Source organism: Stegostoma tigrinum, chromosome 36, assembly GCF_030684315.1.
Source record: "Stegostoma tigrinum isolate sSteTig4 chromosome 36, sSteTig4.hap1, whole genome shotgun sequence".
NCBI lineage: Eukaryota > Metazoa > Chordata > Chondrichthyes > Orectolobiformes > Stegostomatidae > Stegostoma > Stegostoma tigrinum.
The window spans coordinates 3,141,002-3,162,734 of NC_081389.1; the positions used below are offsets into that span (position 1 = coordinate 3,141,002).

A 21,733-nucleotide genomic window follows, 5' to 3' on the forward strand; every position below is an offset into this window, starting at 1 on the left:
AAACTGTAAATTTCAAATGGTGTTGAACCTCTGTTAAAAATAAGGATGTGTTTGCATGATGATGGTCCTGATCTACCAATTAGTATCTGAGAGAATTTGTCTAATACTGACAGTGATTCATGCTGACACTTACCCATTTTGCACTGGAATCTTTGTACTTTGTGATGCTGGCTCCAGCAGGGATATAGGAGAAACTAATCCAGAGACAAATTGCTATTTCTAACACTGACAAGGGTCTATTTCACATCATAAGGCTTATATATATTGATTTAATTTTAAATGGAACTGACAGCTTCTGAAATTGCATAGCCTCATGCTGTTGACAACACTAAATATTCTCACATCCTGTCAGTGCTCACTGCCTTTTCCTAACCCCTGATTGTGTTCACCCTCCTCCATCACATCCTGACAGCAGTCGGCCACTTCTCTCACCAATCCAACAGTGTTCGCATCCTCTTTTATCCCTGAATGTGTTCACTCCAACCCCATGAAAGCGCATAAATTGCCAATGTTCACCCCCTTCATTCCCCAATGATGTTGACTGTTGCAGACCCGTGCAGGGATTTCCAGAGGTAAATCAGGAGAGGAAGTGCAGGAGGGGTGAACGCACCATTTGGGGTGAATATTGCCCTTGTACAGTGGGAGAGGAGAGGTGAACATTTCTTTGGGTAATAACTTGTTTTGACACTCCATCTGATTTATTTTCGAGTTTTGTACTTAGTATGAAAATTCATTGAAAACCAAGATACAGTCAGAGCAAACAATCCAAGTCTCTGTGCCCTGTCATCTGATCCTACTGTCATTGCAATCATGGAGCAATCCAGGCAGGGTCAAAGCAGTAATCACATTTTTAGAACTTGCTGCATAAATACCACATATGTCCCTGTGTCAATTTCCTCAAGATCCCAAGGTGCATCTCTGATGTAAGTTAGTCAAAAGCCTCTCCACATATCGGAAGATTTGTGTGATGTATGCGGTGCTGATCTGCATTTCTTCCGGACTCTTCTGATCTCAGCTGACCAAAATGGGCAGCACTGCATTCCCTGAGAAACTGCGGGAGTATAGTAGAACCATAGGAGGACAAAACCTGGGCTTCCCCGCCCCTTAATAGCATATATCTGGTAAGTTTAAACCTCCAGCCTTCAACTATGCTTTACTAAATGAGTGAGCAGGTGAAGGTCGGTGGATAGTCAAGTTAGATAGAGTGTTGATCAGTTAAGGAGATGGTCGGGTGGGATTGCCAAAAATGTAGCAGAGCAGAGAAGGGCAAAGAATATAGATACTCTTCACACAAATCTGTACAATAGAGCTGTACGAAAAAGTAACTCTTGCTTCAAATGAAAGGCAAAGCCTTGCACTCCCCATTCCTTCCTCCTATTCCCTGACCTTCCCACATACCATATTCCATGTTCCCTAACACCCATGCTTACCACCTATTAATCCTTTATTTATCAATCCTCCCACCCACTGTCTGTCCCTTCCCCAACTCTTCCACTCCCCAGACCTCTGACTTGGCACTCCCATAACACTCCCCAGTCCTTCCGCTCATCACTCTTCTCCCCAGTTCTTGACCCTCTCTCTTGTTTGCGCTTTAATCTCTTAAAATGTCAATGTGACCTAGCATTCAGTGAAGGAGGCTCACACAAGATGATACTGTAGCAAAAGTTCCATTGCTAAGTACCACATCATGATATCCATGACATTACAGTGCAACTAATTGGGACTCATTTATTTTGACTTCTAAAAATAGGTAGGGTTTGATCCATTATTAATATGACAAATGAAAATCTTGGATCATTCTTTGCACATTGCCAGGTAAATTAGTTAGTAGAACTCAAATTTAAGGATAAAGGAAATTCTAGAAATGCGCATTACATAAGTCAGTGTCTGTAAGAAAGGTACATTATGTTTCACCTGAGAACGTGGAATCACCTGAGCATGATGATCTGAACACATCAGAAGTGTTGCAATCTGCCTTTTCAATGTCCTCTGTATTTCCAGAACTTTTCTGTTTTTACTTCAGTGCTTTGGAGCTCCTTGACCTCCATATACCATTTTCCATTTATTTTACTTTCTGTCAAGGTTGAACAAAGGACTGCAATTTCCAACACAAAAAGCAATACCTAGTATAGCTGTAGGTCATTTTGCATCTGAAGCAGCAGAAGAATGAAATGATCGATAGTTTACAATACTGCATAATAGGATGGTTCCTAACAAAGGTGGCACTAAAACAAAAAGGTCAGGAATTTAATAGACTTGAATGTCTCTAATATGTCTCAGTAAATGAACATTTCCACCCTCTATAATCAAAGCAATAGTTTATAACTTGAACACATTTGTTTGAGTTTTCCATTATAGTAGCAATCTGGCATCTACTAACATTGGAAAACATAATACCCATGATTTTGTTACCACTTAGAACATACAGATAGGTATATACAGTAGTATGCACTTCTACTTCTTTTGAAAAATGAATTCATTTAGTCTTATTCAATTCTATTGTAGAAGCATTTGGAAAACTGTGCCCCAGCGGTTTAATTGGAACTAGGATTGATGTGGACGGTTCGCACGTAGGTAAGGCCCGATTTAATCATCTTATACACCATGAAATCATTATAATTATCTGATTCTCAACAATTGAAAAGTAGCAAGTTCACTTATAGGGAGCAATATATTAAAGGTGAAACTGTTTCATTCTCAGTCTTAATGTTTTCACATTCATGTGGTTATAAACCAAAGAGACTTTTTGAAGCAGAATGAATGATCCATAAAGAAGCAGTTGAGAGATTTTCCTCAAAATCCAAAAAAGCAGCCAATTCCCTTGAATCAGTACAAGACAATCTAGCTTTGTGGGCTGAACAGTTGAAGGTTCGCTCTTAATTAATTGTCATTATAAATCTGATGTTACTTTCACTATAAGGTAAAAGCTAATTCAACAGTTACAGTAAAAGGTAAATTTTAATTAATTACTCTATTCCCAAGATTACTATAGACAGATTTCACTACCATAGCACATTCGCACTATTAAACATTACTTCCTAATTATAGAATCATGTTAAATTTGAGTCAGTTACAGATAGTCCACGTATATTTCAATAATTCTAATTCTATAATTGCCACATCTTTTTCTTGATGAAAGATACTGATGAATGTGCTATAGACCCAGGAATGTGTAAAAATGGACAATGCATCAACACTGATGGTTCTTTCCGCTGTGAATGCCCGTTTGGCTTCAGTATCGATTATACTGGAATCAACTGTGAAGGTAAGCCCACTTGAAACACAGAAAACAAATAATGCAATTAATATTCTTTAACTTGCCATTTCTGTTTAGGTAGGGCAGAGTTCCTCACTATTTTAGAATTTATAGTAATAGTTATCAATTGTACCATTCATTACTCACATCATTCACATCAACAACCCTCCATGCTATATGAACAACAAAATTGGTATCCATTGGAAAGACATAATTTTATTGTGAAGGGGATCTGTATTACTGAACCTGGAAGGGTACACAAACCAAGTGCTAGAGGATTGCTGGAATTTTGGAATGACCCAATTCCAGTTGATTCCTGTCCTCTGAATTGGCAATATGGAGTCAGCTGCTGAAAATCCTATAAATTCAGTCACATTTGTTTCCAATGTGAAGTGCATCTGCATGAAGTAGATGTGTTGAAGATGTCACGGTGTTGCTGTGAAATTTCTAGCCCTCAAACACATTGGAGGTACCAAAAATAGTAAGGGTGCCCATCATGTAAACAAATGCTTCGCTGATCCTGTGAAAGTGCAGAATATTTTTTGCCAGGAATTTACTTCTACCATTTCATTTCACTTGTAACAGACACAAATGAATGTTCTGTTGGTAATCCCTGTGGCAATGGAACATGTACTAATGTGATTGGAGGATTTGAGTGTGCATGTGAAGAAGGCTTTGAACCAGGACCGATGATTACTTGTGAAGGTAAGCCTTTTATTTCCATGTTCCTATGACATATACATGGTAAAACTAGGATTTTTATAGGGTAAGTACACTTGTTGCATTGAGCCACAGCAATCAGTGAAATTCTAAGTTTAATGCCTGATGTTGACTTGATCTAATTGATGGGAATCATGACTATAGTAGGAATAATGCAAGTATTATTGCTATTCTGAAATGCTGGTCGACTTAAATCATTTTCCAGTTACCTTCCCATTGTTTACTGCATATATCTCATTGGGTTGAGAAGAATGAGAGCAGACATTATTGAAATATGTAAGATTGTTAGGGGGCTTGACTGGGTAGGTGCTGAGAGGTTGTTTCACCTGGTGGTTAAGTGCTTAGGTCCAGAGGCACAATCTCAGAGGAAAGAGTCATCCATTTAAGAGGATGGTAGATCTGTGGAGTTCTTTACAATGGAGCATGGTCAAGGCTGGGTCATTAAGTATAGAAATCTGTTTAGCTCAGGCTTAAATAACCAATAAGGGAATCAAGGGTTATGAGGATAAGGCAAGAATATGGAGTTGAGGATTTTCAGATCAGCCATGATCCCCCAAGAGGATGGTGACGCGGACTCAATGTAACAAATAGCCTACTTCTGTTCCTACCTTTTATGGTCTTGAGAGCAGGTGAGGATAGAATTGGTTTAGGTATAATACCTGTCATCATCAAGTATTGAGTGCAATAGTGAATAGTTGCAAGTACCTATGAAATTATGTTTCAATCTTAGTCAACACCTTCAACAGACAAGAGGTGGCAGTATAGAAAGTAAATAGGACTGCAAAGGTTACATAAATTGAATGCTATAAACTACCTTGAATTTTTGTGTTCGTGAAGGAAATAAATGTGTTTATTCTATTTCAGACATCAATGAATGTGCGCAAAATCCTTTACTTTGTGCATTCCGATGTGTTAATACTGTTGGAGGATATGAATGTACATGTCCTGCTGGCTATGTTCTAAGACAAGATGGGAAGATGTGCCGAGGTTAGTATGAATTTCCACTTTAATATTAGATGACTTCCTGTCTTCCTTATTAGACTGTTGAAAGCAAGACAATTTTCCATGAACTTTGTTATGATACCAAAACAATATTCCTTGGATTTTATTTAGGATAAAGCTCTTCCGGTTTTTCTTCATAGTGAGTGTATATGGGATTGAGCTCAATATGTTTGTTGATGGCTTCCTTCATGGAGTATCAGGCTTCTAGGAATTCCCATGCTTGTCTCTGCTTTGCTTGTCCCAAGATCTTGGTGTTGTCCCAATCAAACTGATGGTTCTCCTTGTCCATGTGGATAGACATGAGTATTGGCCGTGTCCTTTTGTACAAACATCGATTGGCTACAAAAAGACACAACCAATACTCACTCATCTCTATCCAAATGGCTGAAGTTACCCAGCAGGGTAATGAAACCTCTGCGGAACAACAAACCAGCTCTATGAGCCAACCAACCACAATGTCCACAAACCGAGCTGCAAATCTACTCGAAAACTTTAGCGACTGAATTCTAGAAACTTTTGAAAATTAATGCACTACCTCAGTTGGTAACAAATATAACCAAAAAATACTTTACAGTTTTTAATAAAGCAAAGAACTGTGGATGCCGGAGATCTGAAACAAAAACAGAAATTTCTAGCAAAATTCAGCAGGTCTGACAGCACGAAGGGGAAGAAAGCAGAATTAACTTCCGAGACCAGTGATGCTTTGTGAGAACTCAGTTTTTAGAACTTCAGTTTTTAACCCCTTCTTAAAAGATTTTACCAGAGTTTCGAATTCAGACTTAAAAAGAATGCCCGTCCAGGGTAGGAAAGATTTGCAATTATATAATACCACATCAGATCCATTTGAGGCATTTTATTTAAAACAAGTGATCAATTGTTACATGGTCAAACATTTGAATTAATTTAAACAGAGCTAGACGTAACCAGCAACAATAAGAATCATCTCCTTAAATCTATTTTAATAAAAGAAAGGCTGCTGGCAGGATTCTGAGCACACTTTGTTATCTCAGATTCTCCAGCATCTGCAGTTCCCATTATTTCTGAGCAAACTAGCTCCTTTTCTAAGAATAATGCTGTGGGGCATTGTGTCAATCTGTTCCAAGTAGAGGGGACTTCTACGTTAACATCTCATCAAAAAAAAATGCACACCAATCTCTGCAACAATGTCTTTCTGTCAACTTACATAACATGCTCAAGTTGTGAATTTGGTTTTAAAGCCACATATTTCAACTGTGTCAAGAACATTACCAACTGATCCAAACTAACACATTTGACTCATAATTAACTGTCCAATTCATGGTGAGTATGACAAGTTCATGTCCTGAATTTTACATTCCTTTTACTCTTGTTGCTCTCTTGTGAATGTTTTCATTTCTACTGGCAGTGATAATGAAAATCACCACTGTTTGACACTTCTGCAGATCAGAATGAGTGTGAGGAACAACTTGATGGTTGTGCATCAAGAGGAATGATTTGCAAGAATCTGATTGGAACTTTCATGTGTATCTGCCCACCTGGATTAGTGCGAGCACCAGATGGTGACGGATGTATTGGTAACAAACAAATCTTTTTAATCAATTTATTCTTCAGTTTACAACATACTTAAGTTCATTTTGCAACATGTAACAATAAATCAAAGCTATAACTCTTCCCTGTAGATGAAAATGAATGCCGCACCAAACCTGGCATTTGTCAAAATGGTCGTTGCATTAATACGCCTGGTAGTTACAAATGTGATTGCAATGAAGGATTTACAGCCAGTTCGACACAGACTGAATGCATTGGTGAGTTTCACATTTTTTTAATTAAAAGATGATTATTAGGTTCAATAGCAATTGTAATTTGTAAATTAAAATTGTAATTTCCTTGCAGCACTCGACGAATGCCTGTCGACATGAAAATGATGCTACTGCGTGTTTCCAGTTCATTAACCAATTCTCTATCAGTACTAATATATCACCTAACTTCATGAGCTTTTATGTTATCCTTTTGTATGATACCTCCAAAGGTATTAAATAAGCTAAGTAATCTACATCGTTGGTTTCCTTTTATCTGAAACCTTCATACTTGAAACATTTTCAAAATTTTCAATAAATCTGCGAAACAGGATTTCCCTTTCATAAAATGATCTTGACTTCTCCAATAGTATTGTGTTTTTCTAACATTGTTGACTCCCTTAATAATAGATTGTAGCATTTTTCTATTGACTGATATCAAGCTAACCCTCCCTTTTTTGAATAGCAATCCTACATTTGCTGGCTTCAAATCTGCTGAGATTGTTTCTGAATCCAAAGAATTTTAGAAAACCATAGCCAGCACATCCACTATTTCTATAGCTGTCTCTTATATCATGTAAATCAAAAGGTCTAGGGGATTTGACTGATTTTAATCTCTTGAGTTTCTATAGTACTTTTTCTTTGCTGATATTAGTTGCCTCAATTTCTTCACTCTTATTGGGCCCTAGGTTACGCTTCATTTCTGGTAGGCAACTTGTGTCATTTAATATGAAGTCAGGCACAAAGTTTGTTTAATGACAATGCAACTTCCTCAATCTCTATAATATGAAGGCCTTGAAAGTGGAGTTGCAGGTAGCCCGGGTAGTGAAGAAGGCATTTGATATGCTTGCCTTTATTGGTCAGTCCTTTGCTTCATGGATTTGGGTATCATGTTATGGTTGTACAGGACATTAGTTAGGCCACTTTTGGAGATTTGCGTGCAATTCTGGTGTCCCTCCAGTAAGAAGGATTTTATGAAACGTGAAAGGGTTCAGAAATGATGTACAAGAATGTGGCCGGGGTTGGAGGGTTTTAGCTAAAGGGGAGGCTGAATAATCTGGGGCTATTTTCCCTGGAGCAGAGGTTGAGGGGTGACCTGATAGAAGTTTATAAAATCATGAGGGGCATGGATAGGTTGAGTAGGCAAGGACGTTTTCCCAGGGAATGAGAGTCCAAAGCTATAGGGCATAGGGTTAAGGGACCAAAGTGGCAACTTGTTCATGCAGAGGGTGGTGCATATATGGAATGAATTACCAGAGGAAGTGGAAGCTGATATAATTTCAACATTTAGAAGATGTCTGGGGTGAAATGACTGCACAGAGGCCAGTATCCTGTCACCAAGTCGCCCTTTATTTACTTGTGCATAGTACACTGGCTGTGGCCAGCCAGCTCGCAGTCACTCCTGTATCCCTAATCAGAGTAGATTTGAAATACAGATGGTTGTATTTTTATTATTTTAGGCCCTTTCACTTGCATTTTTTTGTTTCTAACCCAGGCATAGCAGTAAAGACAAGCTCCCAGGAGGATAATGAGCTTGAGAGACAGCTCTCCTGTCACTCAGCCAACCTGGAGTCCATGCTGCCCCATCTCTTTCATTCTATGGCCTTCAATGTTGCTGACAAGCCTGTGGGATATGTGTTGGTTAAACATGAAAGTCATGTACACATATCAACCACATTCCCCGCATCAGCTTCGCTGTCAAGTTAGTTGAAGTAACTGCACGGAGGCTGGGTGCCATCACCAAGTCACCCTTTATTTATTTGTGCACAGCACACTGGCAGTCCCCTGAACTGAAGCAATTCTAAATCTCCTGGTTATATATTTTCTACTAAGGAGATTCAAATCTCCTGGTCATTTTTTTTGTCATAAATTTGTACTAATGACTGAACACTGTGATATTCTTAATTCAACATGTCAAAGTGCTTCTGTTTTTAAACAAAATAAGTGGGACAGATTCTATCAAGACTGAGTGGGTGAGTGAAATAACTGCACAAACGCTGGTATCCTGTCACCTTGGAGCCATTCCACTCAACTGAGGAGATTCTAATGTCCTTTTTTTTTCTTACTGAGGAGATTCTAATATCCTGTTTGTAGTTTTTTTTTCTTGTAGTGCATGTGCAGGTGTGAGACACAGCAAAGAAAAACAGTTGTGCAAATAAATTTATTAATATACCACTACCAGGAAACTCACTCGTATGACCCAAGCATCAGTATCAAGCAGGGTACCTGTAGGGACAATCTCCTGGTCACATTGGTCAGCCAGAACTTTGCTGATTGGCCCAGGTTAGCAACCCCATTCAGAGATCTTGTAATCAACAAGGTCCAGCTGGCTCCAATCACTACATCCCTCCTCCTCTAACTCCGGGAATGTAGGCCTGGTCTTTCCCTTGTAGCTTTTCTTGCAACGTTTTTGATCTGGTTTCTCTGATTCAGACTCTGAAACGAGTGCCATTACCAAACTGTAGCCCGCCTCTTGCAACTGGAGCATCCCAGAAGAGTTTCCTCCTCTTCTTCCATTGGTAACGGTATCAAGGCTGCATCCATCTCAGACTTTGAAGTTTCTTCCACACTAGACGGAAGGGGAGAGCTGTAGATTTGACAGGCCTTCTGGCTGTTCCGTGCGGCAGGTACGTTTTGCTCCTGCCCCATTTGTGAGGTAATAATTTTCAGGTAATCCAGGTATTTGTCAGGACAGTATTACCACCCTGAATCATGGGACCTGACCTTGTACCCATACAGGGCCTTTCCAGTGTTTCTGGCACCAAACCTTGTTCCCTGAATTAAGTTGTCTCTTGCATTTAGTAGAGGCCTGTGGCCGGCAACAGGTTTCTGCTGCCATTTCACCCCACCCAAAGTCTGAATATGTAAGGTTTGAGCTGGCCTTCTCCCCATCAGCAACTCTACTGGAGCTGTCCCAGTTGTTGCATGCAGGATGGTCCTATAATTGAATAGGAGCTGTGACAGTTTTGTATGCAGTGACATTGTAGGCTGCTTCTTTAAGCCTGTCTTCAATGTTAGGACTTCTGTTTTCACTAGACCATTGGACGATTGATGGTGGGGAGCTATCCTTATGCCTAATGCCATTGGGATTTTATGAAATATTTGAATTCCCTGTGGGTAAATGACGTCCCATTGTCCATGACCATTATTCCCGTGAATCTATATATCTCAAATGATGCTCACGGCTTCTTAGTCATCATCCCTGAATTTGCCAAACGATCTTTATGCAAATCCAACCACTTTGAATGATCCGGAACATTGACCCTATAAAAGGACCAGCATAGTCAACATGCAGCCAGACTCCAGGGTTTACCTAGCTATTCCCATGAATGTGGGGATTTTGCTGGGAGCTATTTTTTATCTTTGTTGGCACTCTGGGTACAGCCCCACCAATGCAGCTGTGTCAGCATCCAACCCTGGCCGCTAGACATAACTTCTTCCTAGCATCTTCATCTTCAGAACCCCTGGATGACCCTGGCGCTGTTTGGCCAGTATCTGGCAGCAACCTTTGCTCAGGGCAATCACCTTTACTCCCCATTGTGATCTCTACAATGATCTAGTTTCACCGGGACCAGGAAGGTTTCAGTCCTGGTTGCAATCACCTTTCTGTTTCCTCCAATACCACCAGCTGTTTTAGTTTCGCTGGGTCAGGATTTTTTTTCTATGTCCACAGTTGGATATTGTCTGTGGTGACTGGAAAGGTATCCAGCATGTTTAAAACCAAAACAGAATGTTCCAGGGGAAGTTTCATCTGCTCAAGACATCCGCATTAGCCACTTGGCTTCCTGGATGGTGTTCTAACTTGCATGCACCGAGAATAAGGGTCCAACACTGAATTCTGCTGGAAGCTATGAGCGGCACCACCTTGTCTTCCTTCAGTACTCTTACCAGGGGTTTGAGATCCTTTACTATGACAAATTCTCATCTGGAAAAGTACTGGTGGAACTTCCTTACACCAAAGATGACCACCAAACCTATCTAGGTGTATTTACATTCGGCATCAGCCAAAGCCCGGGAAGCATATGCTATTGGCATTCTTCTCTGTTGGGCCACCTGTGAGTCAACAGTACCCTGATACCATATGGGGAGACACTACTTCTCGCTTTGGTTCGTAGTGGGCCAATACCTGAGATGACAATAGCTGCTTTTTCGCTTCCCTAAAGGACCCTCTTGGCTACACGACTATTCCCAAAGCTGACCCTTTTTCATAGCATGTGTGAGGGTGCCAAGATGGAGGCAATGTTACATGTAAATTTTCCATAATAATTCACTAATCCAGGGGAAAATCTAAGCTCTGGTACAGAACCGGGAGCTTGGGCCTTTGATCACCTTCACTTTATAGGTGTAACACCCTTTTGTCAAATCAGTAATCCAAGTGGCCACTCGGGGTGCCTGGAACATACATTTTTCCCTTTGAAGGCATACAGTCACCTGGGAGAAATGATTATGTCCAGGTTCTCAGCATATTCTTTATTGGTCTTCCCAGTTGTTAGTAATCATCCAGATAAATAACAACCTGGGTTTGCCCTTGTAAAATGTTTAATCAATGCAACTTCCAGCGCACCTGAGTGTGCCACATTGCACACCTGACTGACCTGATTTGAATCATAGTATCGCTACAGTGTGGAAACAGGCCCTTTGGCCCAGCAAGTCTACTTTGACCCTCAGAGCATCCCATCCAGACACATTCACCTATAACTCACCTAATCTACACATCCCTGAACACTACGGGCAATTTAGCATGGCAAACCCACCTAACCTGCACATATCCGGAATGTGGAAGGAAACCGGAGCACCTGAGGAAACCCAAGCAGAAGTTGCCTGAGGCTGGAATCAAACCCAGGCCCCATGTTCTCCATGGCCCACTGGAAAAGGGCATAGGCTTATGATACCACAAATGACAGTCTTGTATATTGATATAAACGCTTATTGGCATTAATTGTAGCATATTCTGGGACTCCTCATCCAGGCACAATTGCAGGTAGGGATGGCTTATGTGCAGCTTTGTAAAGGACAACCCCACTGCTAACTTAGTGTACAAGTCCTCTATGTAAGGGATTGACATTTATCCAGTGACAAGAAGCAGTTTTCCATTTGCTTAAAATCCCCACAAAGGTGAACTGAACCTTCAAGTTTCACAATCAGTATGACCGGTGTGCCCATTCTACAAACTGCACTGATTTGAGATTCCTTCACTTCCCAGCCTCCTCATTTCCACCTCCACATTGCCTCCAAGACAGTCAGCACTGGGCAGACCTTGCAAAATCTCGGAATTGCTTCCTAGTCAACATGTAAAGTGGCGTTGGCTCTTTTGCTAGTCCCAAACCCTTTCTGAAATATTCCCGGGTATATCACTAGGACCTCACTGAGGCTGCCATTTTCTAAATGAAAAATGTTGAATCAATTTAGGTGAAGAAAGTTAATGGCATGCTGGCCTTCATAACAAGAGGAATAGGAGCAAAGAGGTCCTTCTGTAGCTGTACAGGACCCTGGTGAAACCGCACCTGGAATATTGTGTGCAGTTTTGGTCTCCAAATTTGAGGAAGGACATTCTGGCTATTGAGGGAGTGCAGTGTAGGTTCACGAGGTCGATTCCCGGAATGGCGGGATTATCATATGTTGAAAGATTAGAGCGACTGGGCTTGTATACACTTGAGTTTAGGAGGATGAGAAGGGATCTGATTGAGACGCATAAGATTATTAAGGGATTGGACAATCTGGAGGCAGGATTCATGTTTCCGTTGATGGGGGAGTCCAGAACCAGAGGACACAGTTTAAAAATAAGAGGTAGGCCATTTAGAACAGAGTTGAGGAGAAACTTCTTCACCCAGAGAGTGGTGGATATATGGAATGCTCTGCCCCAGAAGGCAGTGGAGGCCAAGTCTCCGGATAGTTTCAAGAAAGAGATAGATAGAACTCTTAAAGATAGTGGAATCAAGGGTTATGGGGATAAGGCAGGAACAGGACACTGATTGTGGATGATCAGCCATGATCATAATGAATGGTGGTGCTGGCTCGAAGGGCCGAATGGCCTACTCCTGCACCTATTGTCAATTGTCTATTGAATCTTTCTCAACCAATACCAACCCAATAAGCTTGACCCGAGCCTTTTACTACCATCAGTGGTAACTGCACCATATCCTTACCATAGGAGACTGGAACTGAAGTCATACCCTTAATCTGCAACAGTTCCCCAGCTGAGGTCTTGGAGAGTCCTGAGTGAATATAAGAAGACAGATTCTGCAGCCTCAGATACAGCTGCACCGCTATTGACCTCCATGGGAACTGGGTGACCACTTAACCAAATGTTAATTTAATGGGTTCCAGTTTGGATGTCATAAACATTTTAATTGTTCCAAACCACATGTAAGCAGACTTTCTAGGGTGTACATTGTCCTGGGTAGCGGCCTACGAGTTTTCTCACTCAAGTCAGGCCTTGTAGGACTCCTTTGCTATCTCAAGTCCACATACCGGCAGCAACTGTGGCTTGCCGGCCCAGATCCTGAAGAACTTTTTAGCCACTTGGCTGAGGCTCAGTTTTGCTGTGGGCTGGGCTGGAATGTCTCTGCTCAGGATATGTCCTGCGTGAGTCTCTGGGATTGCCTGCACTGAAGTGGTGATCCCCAAGCTCAGTCGGACAGGTGAGGGGTCTACTTCCATTTGGATGCCCTGTATCTCCCAAGTTCCCCTTGCCGCATTTTCTGATGACAAATCCAGTTGTATTGCATGTTTGATGTCCATTTGGACTTCAGCTAGCAGGCCCCTATGTCATTAATCCCACATACCAATCAGCATCACATTCAGGGTTAACCTAAAATCACATACCTCTGCCAGTTGTCTCAACCTCGTCAAAAATCCTGATACAGATTCCCCTGCGGCTCTAACAGCCAAATAAAACCAATAGCATCTCAGAATTAGAGGAGACTTGGGAGTTGTAATATTCCTTAACCAACTCCATCAACTGTTGGAAGGTTTTAGTATCTGGTGACTCTGGAGAAGTTAAGCCCCTTTGTAGGGGCGGCACGGTGGCTCAGTGGTTAGCACTGCAGCCTCACAGCACCAGGGACCCAGGTTCGATTCTAGCCTCGAGCAACTGTCTGTGTGGAGTTTGCACATTCTCCTTGTATCTGCGTGGGTTTCCTCCGGGTGCTCCAGTTTCCTCCCACAGTCCAAAGATGTGCAGGTTAGGTGGACTGGCCATGCCAAATTGCCCGTAGTGTTCAGGGGTGTGTGGGTTATCGGGGAATTGGTCTGGGTGGAATGCATCAAAGGGCAGTGTGGACTTGTTGGGCCAAAGAGCCTGTTTCCACACTGTAGGGAATCTAATCTAATGTAATAGGTGAAAATGCCTCAGGTCTGCAAGCTGTCAGAAGGATTCCTTGTTGCTTTTCAACTGTCCCAATGTCGTTTGCCCAGAAAAAGTATCACAATCTTTCCATATACTGCACCCAGTCTTTGACAGCAGGATCTAATGAGTCAAGCTTCCCATGATGCCAGGAATGCTTACCCAACTCCAAGATGACTGTTACAAGCAAATGTTTTTCAGGCATGACCTGTTTTCTCCCATCGCCACTGAAATAACTGCACAGAGGCCGGTATCCTGTCACCAGGTCATTCTTTATTTACTTGTGCATCGTACACTGCTATGACCAGCCAGCTCAGAGTCAGTCTCCTGGAATGTGGCGATTCTAAATCTCTTGATTATATATATTTTTTTTCTTTTTGTTCCCCCCATCAGCAAGTCATCCTTTATTTACTCATGTACAGTACACTGGCTGTGGCCACCCAGCTCAGAGCCATTGGTCATCTGGGACTTTGCTGATTTGCGAAGGTTAACAACCCCAATCAAGGATCTCATAGTCACCATGATCCATCTGCTTCCAATCAGTACAATGGTACATGAATAGGAAGGGTTTGGAGTTAAGTGGGCCAAATGCTTGCAAATGGGATTCCATTAATGTAGGATATCTTGTTGAAATGAACGAGTTGGACTGACGGGTCTCTTTGCCTTGTACATCGCTATGACTCTATGCCTCTGGGGCACAGTGGTAATGTCCCACCTCATTCGACCTCGCTGCAAACAAATACCCAAGTGCAACTCTCAATTAGCGAATAAAAAGTAACCACAAAATCCCTACGATGTGGAAGCAGGCCATTCAGCCCAACAAGTCTACACCAACCCCTCTGAAGAGCATTCCACCCAGACCCACTCACCTAACTTATCCCTGTAACTCTGCATTTCTTACTGGCCAGTCCATCTAACCTGCACATCTTTGGACCAGTAAGATTCAATTCAAAGTCCTAAATTTGAAAGAACAGCCCTTCATTCTAAATTCTAATCAAATTGAAGATTGCTTCCTGAAATATGCAGAATATATACTAGGAAGTGTATGTTAGAGCACTTCCTAGTATATATTCTGCATATTTCAGGGAGCAATCTTCAATCTTAGAGTTGAAACATGAGATGGTAAGAGAAAAGCATGAATGAGACAAAGAAAAACTTTTTTTAAATCCAAGTTATTAAGTTGTAAGGAGTCTATTCAGAAAAAGACAAGTTTATTCATTTTGATTGGTGAGACCGTAAAACAGAATATTATTTAAGTAGTGACGGACTGCAGAGTTCTGCCATGCATGAATTACAAACTCCACGCAGGTACCTTAAGAAATTAGAGTCATAGAGGAATACAGCATGGAAACAAGCCCTTCAGCCCAAACTGGTCCATGCTGACCATAGTGCCCACTCAACTAGTTCCAATTGCCCGCATTTGGTTAATATCATTCTAAACCCTTCCCATCCATGTGCCTATCCAAATGTTTTTTCAAAAATTGCTATTGTACCTGCCTCACCACTTTCTCTGTTCCATACCCTCTCTGCTTGAAGCTGTTGCCTCTCAGGTCCTTCTTATATCTTTCCCCTGCCATCTTAAACCCATGCCCTCTGGTTTTTAATTCCCCGTTCCTGAGAAAAAGACTATCTGCATTCATCCTATCTATACCCCTCATGATTTTATACACCTGAATAAGGTCACCTCTTATTCTTCTATATTCCAAGGAACAAAGTTCTAACCTTAACCAACCTCTCCCTATAACTCAGGCCTACTAGTCCTGACATCATCCTTGTGCGTCTTCTTTGCACATTTTCCTGTTTAACTATGTCTTTCCAACAACAGGGTGACCAAAACTGTACACAATACTCCAAGTGCAGTCTCACCAACGACTTATACAACTATAACATAACATCCCAACTCCTATACTCAGTGCTTTGACCAACGAAGGCCAGCATGCCAAATGATTTCTTCACCACCCAGGCTTCCTGTGACACCACTTTCAATGGACTATGTATTTGTACCCCTAGGTCCCTCTGTCCACAACACTCCTCAGGACCTTACAACATACTGTGTAAGTCCTACCTTGGTTAGATTTTCCAAAGTGCAAAACCTCACAATTATCTGTATTGAATTGCATTTACCAATACTCAGCCCACTTCCCTATCTGATCAAGATCCCTCTGTAATTCTTGATAACCTTCCTCACTATCAACAATACCTCCCTAATTTTGTGTCATCTGCAAACTTGCTAATCATGCCCTGTACATTCATATCCAAATCATTTATGTAAATGACAAAGGACCCAGCACCGACCCCCGTGGCACACTATTAGTCACAGGCCTCCAGTCTGAGAAACAACATTCAACCATCACCCTGTGCGCCTTACATTGAGCCAATTTTGAATCCAAATCACTCTCCTTGGATCCCATGCGACTTAACCTTCATGACTAGCCTGCTGTGTGGGACCTTGTCAAAGGCCTTACTGAAGTCTATATAGACAACATCCACCACCCTAACTGTATCTGTCCTCTTGGAAAAACTCTAAAAGGTTTATCAGACATGACTTTCTATGTACAAATCCATGCTGACTATCCCTCATCAGACCTTGACTATGCAAATATTGGTTGATCCTGTCCCTGAATATCCTCTCCAATAACTTGCCTGCCACTAATGCCAGGCTCACTGGCCTGCAGTTCCCTAGCTTGTGTTTGCTAACTTTGATACAATGGTTAACATTAGCCACCCTCCAGTCTTCTGGAACTTCACCAATGGCTAAAGATGAAGCAAAAACCTCTGCTAAGAAGAAGTCCAATGTTACACCTCCCCGGTAGGGCCCTTTACATACTGATTTAGGAAACTTTCTTTGACATATTTGACAAATTCCACCCTGTCTGTGCCTTTTACACTTTGGATTGCCTAGTCAGTCTGCAATGTCTGTACACATCTGCTCCTCTAGTACCTACTGGCTATTTGCTGGTCTATGGTTCAGCCCTAACAAAATGACCATCCCCATTCTTCGTTCTAAGTTCTAAACATAAAGAATATCCTCTCTAAGCACTGTTGTTGTGTCCTCCCTTATCGAAAGGGCAATTTCTATCATAGCCATCCACAACATCCGAGGATGGATTTGTTCTGGCCCAGGGGAATTACCCACCTTAATGAGACCTAAGGCTACAAACACCTCCTCTCTGGTAATATGTATACGATCCAAAATATCCTCACTTGTTACCCTTATTTCCTTAGCATCCATGATTCACTGAGGAGAAATATGCATTAAAAACCTCCCCTATCTCCTAGGGCTCCACAAATAGACAACCATGCCGATGTTTAAAGGGACCTATTCTATCCCTAGCCACTCCTTTAATATAGCTATAGAACCTCTTGGGATTATCTTTAACCTTATCCACCAGATTCACCTCTTTTTGCTTTTCAGATTTCCCTCGTAAGTGTGCTCTTACACTTTTTATAGTCATGTAGGGATTCACTTGAGCCCAATAGCTTAAACGCACTGTATGCCTTCTTTTTTCTGACCAGAGCCTCAATATCCCTCGTCAGCCAAGGAACCCTAAACCTGCCAGCTTTTCCTTCACCCTAACAGTGACGTACTGACCCTAGACTCTTGATATCACACTTTTAAAATTCTCCCATATGCCGATTGTTCTTCCTCTTTCAAACAGATCCACCCAATCTACCTCTGCTAGATCCTGCCTAATGGCCCCAAAATTGGCCCTGCTCCAGATTAGCACCTTAACCTATGAACTTGTCCTATCCTTTTCCATAACTATGTTAAAACTAAGAGTGTTATGGTCGTTGCACCCAAAGTGCTCTCCGGCTGACACTTCAGTCACTTGCCTGACCTCATTTCCTAAGAAGAAGTCCAATGTTACACCTCCCTAGTAGGGCCCTTTGCATATTGATTTAGGAAACTTTCTTTGACATATTTGACAAATTCCACCCCGTCCGGGCCTTTTACACTTCGGGTCGCCTAGTCAGTCTGCAATGTCTGTACACATCTGCTCCTCTAGTACCTACTGGCTATTTGGGGGTCTATAGTTTGGCCCTAACAAAATGACCATCCCCCTTCTTCTTTCTAAGTTCTAAACATAAAGAATATCCCCTCTAAGCACTGTTGTTGTGTCCTCCCTTATCAAAAGGGCAATACCCTTCTCATTTACTTATACTTCTGCCACGCCTGTAACTTCTGCATCCTGGAACATTCCAGTCCTGCCCTTCTCTCAACCTTGTTTCTCTTATATTTCTGGAATATTTTGGCTATAGCCCAGGGGATTTATCCACCTTAATGTGCTCTAAGGCTGCAGGCACCTCCTCCCTGGTAATATGTATGCAGTCCAAAACATCCCCAGTTGTTTCCCTTATTTCCTTAGCATCCTTGATTCTCTCCTCAGTAAGCACTGAGGAGAAATATTCATTAAAGATATCTCCTCTCTCCTGTGGCTCCACACATAGAGGGCCATGCTATTCTTTAAGGGGACCTATTCTCTCCCTAGCCGCACTTTTACTCTTAGTATAACTACAGAAACTCTTGGGATTATCTTTAACCTTAACTGCCAGATCCATCTAATGACTATAATATCCTGGCATCGAAAGTCAATCCATGCTCTGAGCTCATCTGTCTTACCAGTCAGGCCTAGTGTGTTGAAATGAATACACGTTAAACCAGATGACTTCACCTTAGGAAGGCAAATAGAATTACACTTTATTTCAAGAGGGATGGAATAGATAAGTATGGAATTCTTGTCACAACTGTACAGTAAAAAAATACAGTATGTAGGTGAGATCACAGTTAGAGAACTTCATACATTTTTGACTTCCCTGTGCAAGGCTTGCATTTGAGGCAATTAATAGGCTCACTAGGTTCATTCCTGAAATCACTTTTGAGAATGGTTGAACAGTTTGGGCCTCTGCGAATTGTGCTTTAGAAGAATGAGAGTAGCCTTAGTGAAGCATGTAATGTTCTGAGGGAACCTGACAGGATGGATGATGAGGGGATGGTTCTGCTTGTGGAGAAGTCTAAAACTGGAATGGTTTAAAACTAAAGAGTCTCTTGTTAAAAGACAGATCTAAAGAATTTTTTTTCTCTCAGAAGGCCATTAATCTTCGAATTTCTGTACCCAAAAAAACTGGAGACTTGAAGATATTACAGTGAAACAAAGAATTGTATTGGTTTCTAGTTCTACCGTAGTTTTACTTGGATGTTATTGTTGATAGGTGATTTCTCTCTTGCATCTTTTGAAGTAAGTTGCATCATAATGATACTCAATTTACGAACTCAATAATTCCTTTGTTATAAAGTAATCTATGATGTGTGAATGCAGTTATCATAAGGAAGTAGTGAATTATTTTAGAAAAATCATTTTAGGGGAACATCGTGATAGCTGAAGTTAATGTGAATTATCATTAGCTACTGGGATGATGGGAACTGCAGATGCTGGAGAATCCAAGATAACAAAGTGTGAAACCAGATGAACACATCAGGCCAAGCAGCATCTCAGGAGCACAAAAGCTGACGTTTCAGGCCTAGACCCTTCATCAGAGATGGGAATGGGGAGAGGGTTCTGGAATAAATAGGGAGAGAGGGGGAGGCGGACCGAAGATGGATAGAGGAGAAGATAGGTGGAGAGGAGAGTATAGGTGGGGAGGGGATAGATCAGTCTGGGGAGGACGGATAGGTCAAGAAGGCGGGATGAGGTTAGTAGGTGGGAAATGGAGGTGTGGCTTGAGATGGAGGAGGGGATAGGTGAGAGAACACCTCCGCTCGGTTCGCAATAAGCAACTGCACCTCCCAGTCGCAAACCATTTTAACACCCATCCCATTCCTTAGATGACATGTCCATCCTGGGCCTCCTGCAGTGCCACAATGATGCCACCCAAAGGTTGCAGGAACAGCAACTCATATTCCACTTGGGAACCCTGCAGCCCAATGGTATCAATGTGGACTTCACAAGCTTCAAAATCTCCCCTTCCCCCACTGCATCCTAAAACCAGCCCAGCTTGTCCCCTCCCCCCACTGCATCCCAAAACCAGCCCAGCTCGTCCCCGCCTCGCTAACCTGTTCTTTCTCCCACCTATGCCCTCCTCCCACCTCAAACTGCACCTCCATTTCCCACCTACTAACCTCATCCCGCCTCCTTGACCTGTCTGTCCTCCCCGGACTGCCCTATGCCCTCCCCACCTATACTCCCCTCTCCTCTATCCATCTTCAGTCCGCCTCTCCCTCTCTCTCTATTTATTTCAGAACCCTCTCCCCATCCCCCTCTCTGATGAAGGGTCTAGGCCCGAAACGTCAGTTTTTGTGCTCCTGAGATGCTGCTTGGCCTGCTGTGTTCATCCACCTTCACACTTTGTTATCTATCATTAGCTACTGGTGTGTTTTTAATATTATAAAGTTACAAATATAGTTTCAAAGTGTTAGATATTGCATGTATGTTGGTACTAAATTTTAAAGGAATTAATGATTTATAAATTCATAAACCATTGCTTTTCAGTAATTTCATTAACTGTTTTAAATGCAGTATTGGCAATGAAATTCAAAATCTTGGAAAAATCAAATCAGCAAGACTGAATGTTACTCAATTTATCACAAAGCTAATCCAAATTTAATGATATGGGTAAAGATAACTGTTACATCTTAATAAAGTAAAAATTTACAAAGGGAATGTGATATATATTGATTTCATCAGATGTTGCAACACCTAATTTATTGCAGACAACCGCAAAGGTTTTTGTTTTTCGGAAGTGCTTCAGACTATGTGCCAGATGGCCTCCAGTAGTCGAAATCTTGTTACAAAGTCAGAGTGTTGCTGTGATGGTGGACGTGGCTGGGGTACACAATGTGAAATCTGCCCTTTGCCAGGAACAGGACCTTATAAGAAACTATGTCCACATGGACCTGGTTACACCACAGATGGAAAAGGTAATTTGTCAAATGTGACCAGAGATACTTCATAACTTCTTCTTTATTTTTCGCCTATGTTTATATAGTTCATATGCTTTATTGGATTATAATGTAATAATCCACATAATAATGCTTTTATATGAAAACAGCTTTAAAATTTGGGAGAGTGCTATGTTTTCGTTTGTATGAGTGTTTTCAGATGTTTTGACGTGGGTCACCCGAGGTACATATCCCTTCCTTTTCTTCCAACACCCTACGAGCCTGCCTCAGCCGGTGACCCTCAACCTGCCTTCACTCACCTGTGGTCTGGGTCCTCAATGCCTGGGACTCTTGTATTACCACAGCAACCATTGCTTCCCTGTCTACCTGCTACATTTGAAGAGCTGCTGGCACCCAATTAGCCAGACCACTGCCCTGCCTCCTTTCTCCATCGTCACGTTAACTGAGAAGTGATCTGCTGCTGACTACTTAAATGATATCCTGACAGCTGAAAGAGTGGGTCTTCCTAGGAGGAGGTGATGGGGTTTTGTCACTGGTTCTCAAACTGGTGGATGTGACCCCTGAATTATATTCTGCCTCAGCTATGAACTCAACATACACAATGAAACTTGATATTAAAGATCAGTTATTTTCTCATCTAGCTGCGAAGAGTTTCTTTAAGCTGAACTGCTCTAACTTATTACCTTCTATTTAACTTTTATTTTGTATTGGGTAGATCCAATGACCTTGGGAGTGCA

At 41.7% G+C, this 21,733-nt stretch overlaps 1 protein-coding gene across 1 annotated transcript in view; it reads left to right on the plus strand.

Moving 5' to 3' along the window:
- Window positions 1–21,733, plus strand: part of LOC125446730 (fibrillin-1-like) — a 570,259-nt gene that overhangs the window by 490,769 nt on the left and 57,757 nt on the right. The window contains exons 51-57 of the mRNA XM_048520489.2: window positions 2,506–2,574; window positions 3,140–3,265; window positions 3,842–3,961; window positions 4,841–4,963; window positions 6,400–6,531; window positions 6,637–6,762; window positions 20,808–21,014. Of these exons, the coding sequence (XP_048376446.1) occupies window positions 2,506–2,574; window positions 3,140–3,265; window positions 3,842–3,961; window positions 4,841–4,963; window positions 6,400–6,531; window positions 6,637–6,762; window positions 20,808–21,014 (903 nt within the window). The remainder of the gene's footprint in view (window positions 1–2,505; window positions 2,575–3,139; window positions 3,266–3,841; window positions 3,962–4,840; window positions 4,964–6,399; window positions 6,532–6,636; window positions 6,763–20,807; window positions 21,015–21,733) is intronic.